The 18912-nt window shown below is 35.3% G+C and overlaps 1 protein-coding gene across 1 annotated transcript in view; it reads left to right on the top strand.

Moving 5' to 3' along the window:
- Positions 1–11507, top strand: part of LOC121369086 (RNA-splicing ligase RtcB homolog) — a 35356-nt gene extending 23849 nt beyond the window's left edge. Inside the window, exons 9-14 of the mRNA XM_041493931.1 lie at positions 1295–1470; positions 3462–3650; positions 6309–6419; positions 6904–7023; positions 8627–8669; positions 9206–11507. Coding sequence (XP_041349865.1) covers positions 1295–1470; positions 3462–3650; positions 6309–6419; positions 6904–7023; positions 8627–8669; positions 9206–9270 — 704 coding nt within the window. The 3' untranslated portion in view covers positions 9271–11507. The remainder of the gene's footprint in view (positions 1–1294; positions 1471–3461; positions 3651–6308; positions 6420–6903; positions 7024–8626; positions 8670–9205) is intronic.
- Positions 11508–18912: the final 7405 nt, after the last annotated feature.

The following is an 18912-nucleotide window of genomic DNA, read 5'->3' as shown; positions in this document are numbered from 1 at the left end:
GAACTAACAAATGTTTGACATCCAATACCTGATGATTAATTAATTAGAAGACTATGTCAGAACTAACAAATGTTTGACATCCAATACCTGATGATTAATTAATTAGAAGACTATGTCAGAACTAACAAATGTTTGACATCCAATACCTGATGATTAATTAATTAGAAGACTATGTCAGAACTAACAAATGTTTGACATCCAATACCTGATGATTAATTAATTAGAAGACTATGTCAGAACTAACAAATGTTTGACATCCAATACCTGATGATTAATTAATTAGAAGACTATGTCAGAACTAACAAATGTTTGACATCCAATACCTGATGATTAATTAATTAGAAGACTATGTCAGAACTAACAAATGTTTGACATCCAATACCTGATGATTAATTAATTAGAAGACTATGTCAGAACTAACAAATGTTTGACATCCAATACCTGATGATTAATTAATTAGAAGACTATGTCAGAACTAACAAATGTTTGACATCCAATACCTGATGATTAATTAATTAGAAGACTATGTCAGAACTAACAAATGTTTGACATCCAATACCTGATGATTAATTAATTAGAAGACTGTGTCCAAACTAACAAATGTTTGACATCCAATACCTGATGATTAATTAATTAGAAGACTATGTCAGAACTAACAAATGTTTGACATCCAATACCTGATGATTAATTAATTAGAAGACTGTGTCCAAACTAACAAATGTTTGACATCCAATACCTGATGATTAATTAATTAGAAGACTATGTCAGAACTAACAAATGTTTGACATCCAATACCTGATGATTAATTAATTAGAAGACTATGTCAGAACTAACAAATGTTTGACATCCAATACCTGATGATTAATTAATTAGAAGACTATGTCAGAACTAACAAATGTTTGACATCCAATACCTGATGATTAATTAATTAGAAGACTGTGTCCAAACTAACAAATGTTTGACATCCAATACCTGATGATTAATTAATTAGAAGACTATGTCAGAACTAACAAATGTTTGACATCCAATACCTGATGATTAATTAATTAGAAGACTGTGTCCAAACTAACAAATGTTTGACATCCAATACCTGATGATTAATTAATTAGAAGACTATGTCAGAACTAACAAATGTTTGACATCCAATACCTGATGATTAATTAATTAAATTAAGGAAGGAAGGAAGGAAATGTTTTATTTAACGATGCACTCAACACATTTTTTTATGGTTATATGAAGTCGGACATATGGTTACGGTAATTAAATTAATGTTGTGTATATTTGTTTACCAAAGATGCTCTGGTAGCGATGGAGAAGGCTATGAAACGAGACCAGATTGACGTGAACGATCGACAGCTGGCGTGTGCCCACATCAATTCCCAGGAAGGTCAAGACTACCTGAAGGGAATGGCGTCTGCCGCTAACTATGCTTGGGTGAACAGAACCAGCATGACCTTCCTAGCCAGACAGGTGAGAACACTTTTGTTGAATATTTGTTGAACTTTGGTATCTTGCAGGTTTCTAGCTTCAAAATGTGATGGAAACCAGTTGGAATCCCTCAGCAGTGTTTCTGCGAGAAAGAAATGTTTGGGTATGGCACATTTACAATGTTGACAGGGGGTATGGGGGACCTCCCCCCCAGAAAGAAATTGGGTTAGGGTTAGGGTTAAGAAAATCATATAGTAATTATAAGAGTCATTAATTTTGTCAAAAGGTCAACTTAAATTTTTTTAAATCTGCCAAAACATTTGTGTATGGCGCCATACCCATTTTACCCTCTGGCAGAAAGCCTGCTCAGAAACTTGTTAATGGTGGATTATGTTAGATAGCCCTGATTATAAATAATCAGGGCTAGCTCGGGCACTCGTCAAATTCGCCAGTTGCTAATTTCAAAAACAATTGGCGAATTTTATTTTAATTTGGCGAAATAATTTCAGGAAATAATTGATATTTTGATAGAAAATAACTAGTTTTCTGCAATGTTTTGAAGTTTAATAGATTATTTGCAGACATTTTCGGCTTACTCAGAGCTAGCCCTGAATAACAATGGCTAATGGACATTAAGTTTTGTGATTTTACCAACATGCTACTGTGAAATCAAGAGGCCTGTCTTGTGGCTGGTTACATCATATTTTTTTCAAGAGAGGTGGGATGTAGTTCAGAACAAAAGAAATGGTAGTAAATCATTTGCCTGAGCTGTGTTGAATTGTAGGTTGTTCCCTCTGTGGACCCAATACCTTTCCTCTTCTAATCAAAGAGCCATGGTATGTGCTTTCCTGTTTGTTGGGAAAAAGTGCATATATAAGATTCCATGCTGCTGTTTGGTACCGGCCTCGGTGGAGCAGTGGTTAAGCCATCGGACTACAGGCTGGTAGGTAGAGGGTTCGCAGCCTGGTACCGGCTCCAACCCAGAGCGAGTTCTTAAGGGTTCAATGGGTAGGTGTAAGGCCACTACACGTGCTTGAACCTTAATTGGATATAAGCACGAAAATAAGTTGAAATGAATGAATGAATGAATGAATGCTGTTTGGTAGGAGTAGCCTACATGTATGTGGGTTTAATCTCCTGTCAAAATAATTGTTAGACATCAACTTTATTTCCATTTGCTTGTAGTTGATCAGACTTAGGGGCATGACGTAGCTCAGTAAAGTATTCACTGGAGATGCCTGTGTTATAGGATCAATCACCCTCAGGAGACTCATTGGGCTTTTCCCATTCCAATGGGGCTTCTAGATTATGGTAGCCCCACTCCCATGGCTAGTGAAAAAACCCTGTCAAATGTTGCAGTTACATCTACTTTGTAAATATGAATATTCTAACCCAACCCCAATCCCCAGTGTTAGTGTTTTAAGCTCTGTCTCCCTCTTTAGGTTACATATCTGATTATTACTATTATTTAGTGAAATTGTATTAACTTAAAGTAAAGTAGGGCTAGTGAATTTTTAATTGTGGCTAGTACATTTTTTAAATCACTGATCCCATGGCTAGTGGATTTTATAAAAGTCCTGTATTCCAGTTAATACCCCACAACTGGTGTATCAAAAGCTGTGGTATGTGGTGTGTGTTCTGTGAGAAAGTGCACATTAAAGATTCTTTGCTGCTGATGGAAATATGAAGACTTTTGTGTCCAGCCCTTGAAATTTGTGATGGCAAACAGCTGTGCAGCCAGAAAAGGGTTGTGTGTCAAATAATTTCAGGGCTCACACTAGAATACATTGTGGTTTAGCCAATTTTCAGATAAATAGAGTATATCCTTGAAAATTATTAAAATGTGGTTACTTTAAGGAACATTTTATTAACCAAAGACTAAATGTTGCAGTCAATTTGGATAAAAATTTGCAATTGGCTAATTTGTCAATAGACAGGATGAGCTCTGGTTCGACATGGGTAGCTGATGATTAATTCATCAGTATTCGGTAAATGTGGTATTAAACAAAATGAAAATTTTACCTTTTGCTTAGGCATTTGCGAAGATTTTCCAGACGACCCCTGACGATCTTGACATGCATGTCATCTACGACGTTTCACACAACATCGCCAAAGTGGAGGAGCATTTCCTAGACGGCAAGCAGAAAACACTGCTTCTACACAGAAAGGGATCGACCCGTGCATTCCCACCTCATCACCCACTTATACCGGTCGACTATCAGGTTAGTGATTCAGTGTGTTGGTCACAGTTATTAATTAGTGGATAATTATTCAGTGTATATGGAAATTGCTAGTCTTTAATTATTCAGTGTATTATTTACAATTATTAATTAGTGGTTAATTATATTTAATTTATTGTCTCTGAAAATTGTTAGTAATTAATTATTCAGTATATGATTCACAATTATTATTTAGTGGTTAAGTATAATTTCAGTGTATCTTTATGTGTAATGTCTTACCAAAATTAATTTTGATTTCATTACAGAAGACTGAATAAGTGGACATCTTTTTCATCTGAAATTGACTATTTATTTTAAATATTTTATATTGACTCTTTATTAAAATCCATGGCAGCAACTTTTTGCTTTTGACATGTAGAGCAGTCAGCAAATAAAGATTTAAAAAATAATAAGAATAGAAAAATAAAAAATTGCTATACCAGAAATAATGTCATGCTGCCTCAAATAAAAATAAAATAATGTTGCTTGTTGTGCGTAGTATCAAACTCTGCATATAAAGAATAGCTATTTCCTGCTTTATTGATGTAAGCATGGATTTAAGTCAGAAATTTGATTAATGTCCACATGTGTATTTCAGAAGATTTTAACATTTGTTCACAAAAAACTTACCAATTTTGACATTCTAAGTATAAAAACTCGGTTAACCGACTTTATTCATACAATAAAGTAAAAAGTGTAAAATGTTTTGGGATGGAGATTTCGAATTGTAGAAAAATGTGTGGTAAAATTGTAACACGTGCCAGCTTAATGTTGACTAGACCATCTTTCAAAAATGTGTGGTAAAATTGTAACACGTGCCAGCTTAATGTTGACTAGACCATCTTTCAAAAATGTGTGGTAAAATTGTAACACGTGCCAGCTTAATGTTGACTAGACCATCTTTCAAAAATGTGTGGTAAAATTGTAACACGTGCCAGCTTAATGTTGACTAGACCATCTTTCAAAAATGTGTGGTAAAATTGTAACACGTGCCAGCTTAATGTTGACTAGACCATCTTTCAAAAATGTGTGGTAAAATTCTAACACGTGCCAGCTTAATGTTGACTAGACCATCTTTCAAAAATGTGTGGTAAAATTGTAACACGTGCCAGCTTAATGTTGACTAGACCATCTTTCAAAAATGTGTGGTAAAATTGTAACACGTGCCAGCTTAATGTTGACTAGACCATCTTTCAAAAATGTGTGGTAAAATTGTAACACGTGCCAGCTTAATGTTGACTAGACCATCTTTCAAAAATGTGTGGTAAAATTGTAACACGTGCCAGCTTAATGTTGACTAGACCATCTTTCAAAAATGTGTGGTAAAATTGTAACACGTGCCAGCTTAATGTTGACTAGACCATCTTTCAAAAATGTGTGGTAAAATTGTAACACGTGCCAGCTTAATGTTGACTAGACCATCTTTCAAAAATGTGTGGTAAAATTGTAACACGTGCCAGCTTAATGTTGACTAGACCATCTTTCAAAAATGTGTGGTAAAATTGTAACACGTGCCAGCTTAATGTTGACTAGACCATCTTTCAAAAATGTGTGGTAAAATTGTAACACGTGCCAGCTTAATGTTGACTAGACCATTTCAAAAATGTGTGGTAAAATTGTAACACGTGCCAGCTTAATGTTGACTAGACCATCTTTCAAAAATGTGTGGTAAAATTGTAACACGTGCCAGCTTAATGTTGACTAGACCATCTTTCAAAAATGTGTGGTAAAATTGTAACACGTGCCAGCTTAATGTTGACTAGACCATCTTTCAAAAATGTGTGGTAAAATTGTAACACGTGCCAGCTTAATGTTGACTAGACCATCTTTCAAAAATGTGTGGTAAAATTGTAACACGTGCCAGCTTAATGTTGACTAGACCATCTTTCAAAAATGTGTGGTAAAATTGTAACACGTGCCAGCTTAATGTTGACTAGACCATCTTTCAAAAATGTGTGGTAAAATTGTAACACGTGCCAGCTTAATGTTGACTAGACCATCTTTCAAAAATGTGTGGTAAAATTGTAACACGTGCCAGCTTAATGTTGACTAGACCATCTTTCAAAAATGTGTGGTAAAATTGTAACACGTGCCAGCTTAATGTTGACTAGTCCATCTTTCAAAAATGTGTGGTAAAATTGTAACACGTGCCAGCTTAATGTTGACTAGACCATCTTTCAAAAATGTGTGGTAAAATTGTAACACGTGCCAGCTTAATGTTGACTAGACCATCTTTCAAAAATGTGTGGTAAAATTGTAACACGTGCCAGCTTAATGTTGACTAGACCATCTTTCAAAAATGTGTGGTAAAATTGTAACACGTGCCAGCTTAATGTTGACTAGACCATCTTTCAAAAATGTGTGGTAAAATTGTAACACGTGCCAGCTTAATGTTGACTAGACCATCTTTCAAAAATGTGTGGTAAAATTGTAACACGTGCCAGCTTAATGTTGACTAGACCATCTTTCAAAAATGTGTGGTAAAATTGTAACACGTGCCAGCTTAATGTTGACTAGACCATCTTTCAAAAATGTGTGGTAAAATTCTAACACGTGCCAGCTTAATGTTGACTAGACCATCTTTCAAAAATGTGTGGTAAAATTCTAACACGTGCCAGCTTAATGTTGACTAGACCATCATTCTTCTGGGGTTTATTTCAGTTAACAGGCCAGCCTGTCCTGATTGGTGGAACAATGGGAACATGCAGTTATGTTCTCACAGGAACAGAACAAGGCATGATAGAAACATTCGGAACAACATGTCATGGAGCTGTGAGTTAACCAAATCTTTTACTATCTGCTTTTACTATTTTAACTTGTACAGCTGTCAATGCATCTTTTAAATTCTTTAACTGAAGCAGCACAGTTTTATTGGATCTGCTCAGACTCATATATACAGACATTTTCAAACTGAGGGTCGTCTTTCAGGGGAAAACAATGATTTACATAAGCCAGTATCTTCCATATTTTTAACAGTGTGTAATGTATATTATTATAGCAGTGTTTGGATATATGGGCATCTCAGTTGTGCTTTTTGTGCTATCCTTTCAAATCAAGTTGAATTACAGCCGTATTTGAGTTTGTATTATTATTTATTTCACAATACATGTATATACTTTGTCGGCACCATTTTGTTTGTTATTTTATTTTCTATATATTTAATCTGCATTATTTTTACATTTTACATGTTATGATTTTGTAATTAATTATGGTTTTTAGTAAAGCTTCCCCAAAATTTGAAAATTATTTGCAACAGGGGAGAGCACTCTCCAGAGCGAAGTCCCGTCGTAAGTTAGACTACATGGACGTGCTGCATGCATTGGAAGAGAAGGGAATCAGTATACGAGTGGCATCACCAAAACTGGTTATGGAGGAAGTGAGTACATGTTGTTATTACACACTTCCATATGTTGTAGTCTCTTTCACTATTTAAATTTATTTAGGAGTGTTAGCCTATTTGAACAGTAGTGTAAAGTAAGTAATCTTAAACTTGGAATGGCATTACAAGTTGTTGAAATGCAGCTCAGCATATTATGTAAACGGTATATTTTTTGTCTCGCTTTTACAAACTAAAAGGAAGGAAGGAAATGTTTTATTTAATGACACACTCAACACATTTCATTTACGGTTATATGGCATCGGACATATGGTTAAGGACCACACAGATATTGAGAGAGGAAACCCGCTGTCGCCACTTCATGGGCTACTCTTTTTGATTAGCAGCAAGGGATCTTTTATATGCACCATCCCACAGACAGGATAGTACATACCACAGCCTTTGTTACACCAGTTGTGGAGCACTGGCTGGAATTAAAAAGTAAAAAGACAAGATGTAGGTGTTATTTTTCAGATGGCAGCAATCACAGCAGCGATGATGTCAACTTTTGTGTTAAAGTTTTGTATTTAACTCCATTTCTCATGTCCTACATCAGTGAAACTTGTTTTATAGTTACATTATGAATATTCATCTCAATGCATGTTGAATTCGTTTTAGAAATTTATTGAATTAAAAAATTTAATTTAATAACAAAAATTAAAGTTTAATTGAATTTTTAAAAAATATATTTATTATTTGTTTAACATGCATTGATGTGAACATCTATGGATGTAACTGTTGGTGACGCTGAAATAGTTTATGGTAGGCAGAATTCTTGTTTCCAAATGTTTCAGATGTGTGTGTACTTCATGGCTGATGCATCTCAGGCAGTGACGATTCCTGTCGTTGGGCCCATTGGGCTATTTCTCATTCCAGCCAGTGCACCACGACTGGTATATCAAAGGCCGTGATATGTACTACCCTGTCTGTGGGGATGGTGCATATAACAGATCCCTTGCTGCTAATCGAAAAGAGTAGTCCATGAAGTGGCGACAGCGGGTTTCCCCTCTCAATATCTGTGTGGTCCTTAACCATATATATCTGATGCCATATAACCATAAATAAAATGTGTTGAGTGCATTGTTAAATAATACATTTCCTTCCCTCCTTCCCAGGCAGTGATGTCAGGTGTTCTTTCTGCCTGCTCATCAAAAGAGAATCCTCTGTTAAGCAAACTGACTAGTGATAGTTGGTGTTTAAATAGAGAATAACTAGTTAACGACGTTGGATATCTGCTTTATCCTGGGACGGTAAGAATGGGAAGAATTTCTCATTCGGCCTGAACATGAAAAGCAGATATCCGACGTCATTAACTAGTTATTATCTTTATTCTGCAGACCATAAAAATGAATGGGAAAAGCTATTATTTATGTTATTTCAGCCACATTGTACGATGACCTAGAGGTCAAATGAGCGATTTTGTAATGTAGCTATATGTGTGACGTCACATGAGTGATGTCAAAAGTCATATCCTACTAGTACCAGGATGTGACTTTGCTTTATCGGTCATCATATTCGTTCAGTAGAATTGGTGGTTGCAGAATAAAAACAATTTATGGGATCATCATTTGCAATAAATAAATAAAAAATCTTTTTTTTTCAGGCACCAGAATCTTACAAGAATGTCACTGATGTTGTAAATACATGTAAGTTACTGTGATACATTTTGTATGTAACTGTTGTGAACTTTATTGACCTGAAGGTAATATTAAATTTGGAACTATTTAAATTCTAGAATGACTAGAAACACATTTCAACTGCAAAAATTTATTATGTCAATAAGTTATAAATAATGTGTACTTTAATACTGTGACATGATGGGGTTTTTTGCATATATATTATGCCCCAAAACACTTGTATACCACATGTACATTTTGCACATTTGCTTTTTTTTCCAGGATATCCAGGATATATATTTTTTAAAAAGCTGTAATTGAGAGTGCTTTAAAATGTCACTATAATAGGTGTATGTTGTGTCTTTTTCAATGATTAAATTTCAAAAATGAATAATTATTTTTAATAAAATGTGTCTTTATTATGGATATAAAATTTCATTCTTTAACAGCTATTCTTTAACAGCTATTTGTTTTACAGCATTTGCACTGAAAATTTTAAAGATAGATTAGAAGACTATTTTTCAAACACATTTAATTAATGCCTTATTTGTTTGTGTTTTTTTCAGGTCACGCTGCTGGAATCAGTAAAAAGGCTATCAAGTTACGACCCATTGCAGTCATCAAAGGCTGACCAAATGACTTACCAATAGAACTGATCGTGCTAACTGGTGCATCACAAACCAAACTATATCATGAATGTTTCATTCATCCTGTCCTCGGTTTGTTTTATTCCAGCTTATACAATTGTTATTGGTTCTAGTGGCTTGGAATATGACTAACAAGATTGTGAACAACAATGGAATAGTTATAATCCCCATTGTTTATGGAACATTTAGAATGTGGAATTATCGCCATATGAAATGTATTGATAAGTTTTAATGGTAGTTCTGCCACTGAATGTAGTGATAATTTTCATTACAGTTTGGGCTTCTTCTTTTTTTCTTTCTTTAGTTTTTTTATGAAGAGAGACCTAACAAAGTCCTATTTTGTGAATTGTGGACATGGTGCAGTTATGCTGTTTTGTTAATTGTCTAATGGTGGATCCATACTATTTCATGAATTGTTTAATGGTGAATCCATAATATTTCATGAAGTGTCTAATGGTGGATCATACTATTTCATTAATTGTCTAATGGTGAATCCATAATATTTCATGAAGTGTCTAATGGTGGATCCATACTATTTCATTAATTGTCTAATGGTGAATCCATAATATTTCATGAAGTGTCTAATGGTGGATCCATACTATTTCATGAATTGTCTAATGGTGAATCCATAATATTTCATGAAGTGCTGCTATTTCATTAATTAACTGTTGGTCAAACCCTACTATTTTATAAATTATGTTGAAGTTACTGCATAAAATTACAGGCATAGTTATTTAACATCCATTAGCCAATGATTAATAAGTCCATGTGCTCTAGTGGTGTCATTAAACCAAACAAACTTTAATTTTAGCATGGTTATTGCACACTTACAATGTTTTAATTGACAGCTGATAGTTCTGAGTGCGAAACATTGTACGTGTGCAATAACCATGGATGCCAACGTGTGCAATAACCATGGATGCCAACGTGTGCAATAACCATGGATGCCAATGTATGCAATAACCAAAGAAGCCACGAGTTAGGTTATGCAATAACTGATTTGTACCATGCCCCTAAATGATGATGCAGAGAGAACATTTGGCTCAGTGAGAGGCGAGGTATTAAAATCTGTGCAGTTATTGGCATACACATTTATTGCACACTTTTGTCAATGGAAAAAAACAGTCTAAGCATTGTACAAATAATTGTAAAGCCTTAGGACCAAATTTACAAAGCCTGTTTTTGGTTAAACGCAGGTTTTGTAAAGTGGGCCCTTAGTAATTATATGAAATGTATAATGGTGATTTGACATCCAATAGCCGATGATTAATTAATCAGTGTGCTTCAGTGGTGTCGTTAAACCAAACAAACTTTTATTTGTATAATGGTGAAAGCTTGCTATTTCCTGATCTGCTGCTATTTCAGTAATTGTCTGATGGTGAAGCTCATTTATAATGACTAATGCATATTCAGGGAATCTGCATCTTTTATCACCGTATACACTGAATACAGGTGTTGGTGTCATTGTTAAAGCTTTTTAAAAGGAATTTGTTGTTATCAGGTTGTGGTAGGGGACAGTTGACCAGTTTACTGAATGATGTAGTATCAATGGTTGCTATTACAACATCATGGAGTGTGTGGTAGACAAATGGTGTGTTCATGACCGCAAAGCTGTTTGTTATTTTTTTAATTAATCCAAAAACAATCTGTCATTTGTAAAGCTTTCTGAAAAATGATGTGCTTTGAGACAGCTTTAAAATAATTATTTGGTTTATACAAATACAAACTTTTGTTGGAAACTACCTGACATACATTTGTTTTTATTTTTGACACATAGTTTTCCAGACTTAAAAGTTTAACTTTTTAGCAGTATCTCAAGATATTTAGCAGAAATTTTACCATGTAGAAATATAGTTAACATTTGACTTTTATTGGAATTGGGAAATTTTTTAATGTGCACATTCAGAGCAAGCTGTTGTAGCGCACGCCTGGACTGTTATGGATGATTCGCCTATTTATGACAGTTATCTGACCCTTTAACTCAGGACATAAGAAACTTTGTTGTGCTTGGTAGATGACATGTATTGCTTTAGCAGTACTCTCAGAATGCTTGTTTAACAATGGCCTCATGTCACATGGTATCTTAATGGATACAAAAGCAACAGGTGATATGGTTTTGCAACTGTGTTAAAAGTACCAATATGTACTTGTACTGTTAATACATAAAATAATTGCATCTCAAACCATGTTATGCTTGGACAAAAATAAATTGTTTATTCCTTTGGCACGTTTGTTCTTTTTTTCTAAAAATCTATACATAATGTTAAAAATATTATCTGACTTTATGGTGCATTGGTGTGGGACGTAGCCCAGTTGTAAAGCATTCACTTGATGCGTGGTCGGTTTAGGATCGATCCCCGTCGGTGGGCCCATTGGGCTATTTCTCACTCCAGTCAGTGCACCACGACTGGTATATCAAAGGCCATGGTATGTGCTATCCTGTCTGGAATAGTACATATAAAAGATCCCTTGCTGCTAATCGAAAAGAGTAGCCCATAAAATGGCAACAGCAGGTTTCCTCCCTCAATACATGTATCTGTGTGGTCTTTAACCATATGTCCGATGCCATATAACCGTAAATAAAATGTGTTGAGTGTGTCATTAAATAAACCATTTCCTTCCTTCCTTCTTATGGTGCATTGGGGTGGTGAGATCTTGCACAACTGGTAGAGCACTACCTTGACGTTCTTTGGTCACTGGATCGAACCCTGTTGGTGGACTCGTTCTCTGATTGGGTTTTTTCCATTCCCTGTCAGTACCCCACAACTGGTATATCAAAGGTCGCAGCATGTGCTACCCTGTCTGTGGCAAAGTGCATATAAAAGATTATTGCTGCTAATGGAAAAGTCTAGCAGATTTCCTCTAAAACTATGTTAGAATTATCAAATATTTGACATCCTTCAGCAGAGGATTAATTTTTAAGAAGCTGGTCTGACCCACAGCACTAACCACCGCCGGTAGTAGGGGAGCATAGTCGGTGGTTACAAGTGTCTCTTAACAATGCCAAAAGTAACCACTGAACATTCTGAAGTACATGTAGTCCGACTAATCCCACAGCTAAAAGCTGATGGGGAAATGACAGGCGTGTGGCACAAATAGCCACAAGAGACAAACACATTGTGGTTAGAGGGACAAGGACTGGCATGTGGAGGTGGACAGCAAAAGGAGTTGAAAGATAAGAGGAGTTGTCAGATCGGAAAGAAGATGGAATTCAAAGGAGTAAAAGGAAAGGGAGCAGTTGGGGAAAGGATAAATAATAAATTAGTGTGCTCAAGTGGTGTCATTAAATTTAAAAAACCCCACACTATTTCACTGCTTATGTATGTATATCAACTGTTATAATATTAACAGTCCTGTCGGTAGGAGAGTCCTCAATCTAATTAAAATTAGCTCCACTATTACATGTGGATCTAAAGACAGCCAGTTGGAGTTCATGTCCACCAATCAAAACCTTACTTGCAGAATCCTGCCAGTGATTTAAAACTAACAACACTGCGTAGTCCCCAATGTCCAGGTAACATTTCGTCTGTAAATAATAATTTAAATATTGACCAATCACATTTCGCCTTTTATAACGTTATTTGGGAGCATACAAATTCTAAAAATATCGGGCGAGTCTATTTTAGTGGCCGCAGTACAGCGAACCATACCAATACGTACGGGGTGGGTTATCAGTCTTCAATTTTACATTAAAAATTATTTATTTATTTATAAAAATTAAAAAAACAAAAATCAGTCTTCAGTTTACATTACAAATTATTTATTTTATAAAATAAAACATGTTTTAAGGCATTCGTAATTCACACGAAACAAGTCGTATACCCTCAGGATAATTCGGAATGTTTTCAAATTATTTTTAAATCACTGGCAGGATTCTGCAAGTCAGGTTTTGATTGGTGGACATGAGCTCCAACTGGCTGTCTTTAGATCCACATGTAATAGTGGAGCTAATTTTAATTAGATTGGAGAGTCCTAAAAGAAAGAAAGAAATGTTTTATTTAACGACGCACTCAGCACATTTTCTTTACGGTTATATGACGTCAGACATATAGTTATGGACCACACAGATATTGAGAGAGGAACCCCGCTGTCACCACTTCACGGGCTACTATTTTCGATAAGCAGCAAGGGATCTTTTATATGCACCATCCTACAGACAGGATGACCTTTGATATACCAGTCGTAGTGCACTGGCTGGAACGAGAAATAGCCCCCCTAAAACAAAGACCTATTGCTGCTAATCTGAGTAGTACGAATGGTGGTTTGTAATCCGATAGTGTTTGGTGGTCTTGGAGAGAATAGTATTTCTAAATACATTGCACCTTACATCCAACAAACCGATGCATTCAAGATTTTAGGAGTTAGATACACATGAAGTACGCAATATTATAGTTTTAGTTTATATGTGAAATTTGTTATGATAGTTCATAAAAAACTGAAAAACATTTACATGGATTGATGAAGTAAAGGTTACATAATATGGTTGATTCGTGGCTTTCACGGGCCATAGCTAGTCGGAGTGGGTTTGTACTAGACAGTTGCCCCCTAGTGCTGGAGAAAACCTCAAATTCAGGCAAACACTATACAGATATTCGGGCAAAATGTGCTAAGCTGAGACTTTCTTACCATGTATTTCCATCATTCTACCCTCAAAATTAGTTGTAATCCATGTAAAATGGCGTAGTGATTCATTTGCAATACTATATAGCTGTTTGGTAGTAATGCTAATATGAATAATGTTTTTTATCCAGATTCGGACATTTTCGTTTAATTCGGCCAAAAATCAGCCTCCCCCCCCCCCCCCCCCCACCCCCCACCCCCCCCCCCCCCTACAAAAATGCGAGCCCGTACGCCTATCTGGGGATGAATGTGCACAGCACTTAGCTGGTCTAGAAAGGTTTCAGAGGTGTGGGTTTTTTAAAATTATTTTAATACAAGTATAGCCAACAATAATGACTACAGATGTCATACAATCATGTTTTAAGTTATTCAAATTTTAAACTTTCTTTGGTATCTTCACAGAAAGCAGTTATCAGAATGGTTCCTTCAAACTACCCCACCACACCGAAAGCCGGATTTTTTTTTTTTTTTTATTTTAAATATATAAAAATAATAATAAAAAAAAAAATTAATTTTAAATATATAATAATAATAATAATAATACTTTAAAAAAAAAAAAAAAAACCGTTTAGTTTTGGTCCTGGCAGTTTTATTTGCCAAATTCAAAACTTGTTGTTTCCATTTTCAGTGTTTGGTCTTATAATGCCACATATTGGATGTTTTCTTTGTTGCTCAAGTAAAACGTTTCTGGTAAAATAATATGAACTATTTGTTAGTGCTTAGTACAGTGGTAAACGTTGACTTTAGATACCATCGGGGATGTATAAGAGAAGTGCACAGACGTGATTGATTCTGTGCACAACGCCTACGCAACATCGACGGATCTGGACGCATCTTCATCACCATTTGTGCATTTTATAATGTGAATACCATATGCCTATATAGAGCAGTTTAATGTATTTATTTCTTTTTCCAGTGTTTTGGCGGGATATATCTTTGTGTGGGAGATAGAATGTTTCCTACGTTTCCAGGGACCCAATCTAATTAAAATTAGCTCCACTATCACATGTAATAGTGGAGCTAATTTTAATTAGATTGCCTGGGGCCTAATTTACTAAACTCTCGCAACTTTGCGATCTCGCAGTACAGTGCTAAAAGACTTGCAAAGAGGATGCTTTATTGTCTAGTAGAGCCTAAGCGAGCTTTGTGAATTAGGCCCATTACTATTTGTTTATGTTTGTGTGAAAATAAATGCGACTGAAATAAGAATGTCATCTAGTACATTAAATCGCATGTACACAAATCATGCACGATTTGATACGTTATACCCAGTGTCGTACTGTCTTAAATTTTTTTAATTTGGTCTCAATAACATAAGGTCTTGTTTATTTTGACAAAAAAAGTGTATTTGTAACCTACAAATGACCCTTTTAGTATTTTATTCTGGAGGGCAATTAACAAACCCTCTAGGTAGGCCATAATCTCTTATAAATCGCTGTTATACTGTTATATTCTGTAATTATGGGAACTTAATATTTTGGTTTTCAAAGGTAAATGTATCAAACCCCCATCTCTTCGAACTTAATTGGTGAAGCAAACCGATGAAATTCCAAGTATTCTAGACGAAGCCAAGGAAACTGTGAAGCTGCTATGTCCTTGAACAGTCTGTAGAATGTGACGCCTATCTATGCTGCTTAAACGAAATGCACAGACGTTATCGTCTCTGTGCACAACGCCTACGCAACATAGACGCGGTCGTTGTGGTAATTGTCTACGCCGTCCGCAATGCCTACGCAGTATGGACGTACATGCATTGATCAGTGTTGCCATCCAGTATAGCTGCAATATAATGATTTAAGAAATGAGCATCCATATAAACGTTGATATTATCTGAACTGAATAACGCATATATTTGTAAGTACTTATAATCTGTATATTTATATTTCTGAAATAATATAGATAACTATTTGAAGTTTAACACTAGCACAATGAGTTCAAATGACCATTTTATTTAGTTAATTCCCGTATCAAAAGTAATATCATTGTCTATAGGTATATATGTGTGTGTGTGCAGAGGAGGGGGTGATTTTAATATTCAATCAAGCAAGTCGTTTGATGTCATTAACGTAAAATTGTATGGCTCAAGTTATAGTTGAAAACAGCTGGCAATTGTATAATTGGAAAGTCTATGCATAAAAAATTACCTCGTTAAAATAAATAAAATAAAAATATTCTTCAAGTAAGTCCTTTGATATCATTTACGTAAAATTATACTGTTTTAGTTAGAATTTCAAACAGCTAGAAATTATATATATAAAGACTATGCAGAAAAACAAATTACATCACTAAAATACATAAAATAAAATTATGATGTTAAATACTAATGTTAAAATTAATTGTAAACTAATATTAAGTTAAATTATTCTTTTATTTAATATTTAAATTACTTCAGTAACTATTAAATTAATATTTGATTTCAAAACTATATTTACCGTATACTAAGAAGTCGCAGTATCATTGTCCAACAAACATCCATTTCAATTCCACCAAATCGTTGAGAAGTGTTGGGTTTTTTAAACATTGATGTAGTTCTTACTAAAAGCGCCAAGCCGAATGTTTGGTCAGATTTCGTCCCGTGCTTTATATACCGGTGGTGATCTACCGAAACATGATTGAATATGTTTCTGGGTTGTTACACAAACTGAACACAAATGAGAGATTTCTCTTCTTTGTAACCATGTAATCAGGTAGTGTTGATCTACTTAACACGGCCCTGGTTGTTAACATTTCACCCTACGTCCGTGGCAGTATAATGGGCCAAATTGTGACTAAATCCAAGACCCCCAGAACTAAGCCGATTGTTATATCCAGGATTAACGTATTAGTAAATCAGAATCCGGTTTAATACGTGGTTCATTTCGTTCTTGTTCTGCTGTTGTATTCTTTCAGAAAGGTTTTTGAACTTTGTTTTCGTCAATCACCGTAAAACAATTATTGTGAAGGGGTTCATGATTAGGTCTTCTGAGGGCTGTGGCAGTCTCCAAAACTGATCATATGGGGCGGGAGAGAAGTTTATTATTATTATTATTTATTTATTTATTTATTTATTTATTTATTTATTTTCTTGTTAGTATTATTATTATTATTATTATTATTATTATTATTTTAAATGTGTACATTAATCATCCACAATTGTTTTTAAAAATGTTATTACAATTTGTTTTGTTGGGTTTTTGGTTGGGGTTTTTTAAACCATTTATTCACAGAATTTTTAAAAAATAAAACAAAACATGACAATTACCTCCCCCGCAAAAACAACAACAACAACACCCACCCACCCACCCACACCCACACCCACACACACACACACACACACACACACACACCGGTCGTCTAAAGATGACAGCAACTGAGGCGGGGGATATATATTAATTCGATTTCTGCCTTAGGCGAGGAATGCATCATCTTCAGAATTGTTCCTATCCCCTCGCTTCCGACGTCTACCCCCCACCCCCCCACCCCCCAAAAAAAACCCCAAACAAAAACAAACAAACAAAAACAATAATAATAAGAAAATAATAATAAGAAAAAACTGTAGCAGACCCACCAGTCATAAAATAATAATTCAATTCGATTTGATTCACTTTATTTCCGTATGCCTTATACGGCGCATGAAACTAAAACAACACGTAATATAAAATGTAAAATAATTACGGTGCCTCTAGTGACACCCATAGTATCAGGTTTGGAACAGCCATGATGGCCAAATGAATGAATGAATGAATGAATGAATGTACACACCAGCACGAAATACACATCTACTATTGGGTGTCAAACAAAGGTAAATATATGTATATTGATGATCAACTGAAAAAAAGAAAAAAAAAAAAAAAAAAATCCATTCCCCCAAAACAAACAGCTTATAAATTAAAGGAAGAAAGGAAATGTTTTATTTAATGACACACTCAGCACATTTTATTTACGGTTATATGACGTCAGACATATGGTTACGGACCACACATACTGAGAGAGGAAACCCGCTGTCGCCACTTCATGGGCTACTCTTTTTCGAGTAGCAGCAAGGAATCTTTTATATGCACCATCCCACAGACAGGGTAGTACATACCACAGTTTGATATACCAGTCGTGTTGCACTGGCTGGAATGAGAAATAGCCCAATGGACCCACCGACGGGAATCGATCCCAGACCGACCGCGCATCGAACGAGCGCTTTACCACTGGGCTACGTTCCGCCCTCTGATAAATTAAAACACAGTGTAACGTTTATTTGTTTTATTTAACGACACTACTAGAGTACATTGATTTATTAATCATCGGCTACTGGATGTCAAATATTTGGTAATTTTGACATAGTCTTAGAGAGGAAACCCACTAAATTTTTTCCCATTAGGAGCAAGGGATCTTTTATATCCATCATCCCACAGACAAGATAGCACATACTACTGATTAGCCTAAATTTGTATTCAGTGCTAATTGCAAAGCTGTAGCTCTATTGTTTTTTTGCTGAAATCACAACAAGCGAACAATAAAGTAATTATGACAGTTGTACGCTTTTGCAGCCAACGATCGACGGTAATCCCGTTGGGCTATTTTCCGGTCATTACGTTGTTTGACCTCCCGCGGTCTCAATCTTAATTATAATAGTGTTACGGATCTTTATGATAGGTATGAATAAAAGAACAACTTAGAAATTATTTTTGAGGTTATACCTGTTTGTGTACCTTTTTACTGGCCATGAAAGTACCTGCAAAGGCGTGTCTAGATATGTCTGAAAGAAGTTTGATTTTGTTACTAGTATATTCAAATGTTGAGCCTATTAAACTAAACTAAAATAATATAATTTAAGGAAGACATTTGTTTGTAACAACCGGCCTCGGTGGCGTCGTGGTTAGCCCATCGGTATACAGGCTGGTAGGTACTGAGTTCGGATCACAGTCGAGGCATGGGATTTTTAATCCAGATATCGACTCCAAACCGTGAGTGCTCAATGGGTAGGTGTAAAGCACTTGCACCGACCAGTGATCCATAACTGGTTCAACAAAGGC

The sequence above is a fragment of the Gigantopelta aegis genome, chromosome 3 (assembly GCF_016097555.1).
Source record: "Gigantopelta aegis isolate Gae_Host chromosome 3, Gae_host_genome, whole genome shotgun sequence".
NCBI classification, from domain to species: domain Eukaryota; kingdom Metazoa; phylum Mollusca; class Gastropoda; order Neomphalida; family Peltospiridae; genus Gigantopelta; species Gigantopelta aegis.
The sequence above is the reverse complement of the archived record's forward strand: the minus strand, read 5'-3'. Positions and strand labels throughout refer to the sequence as shown.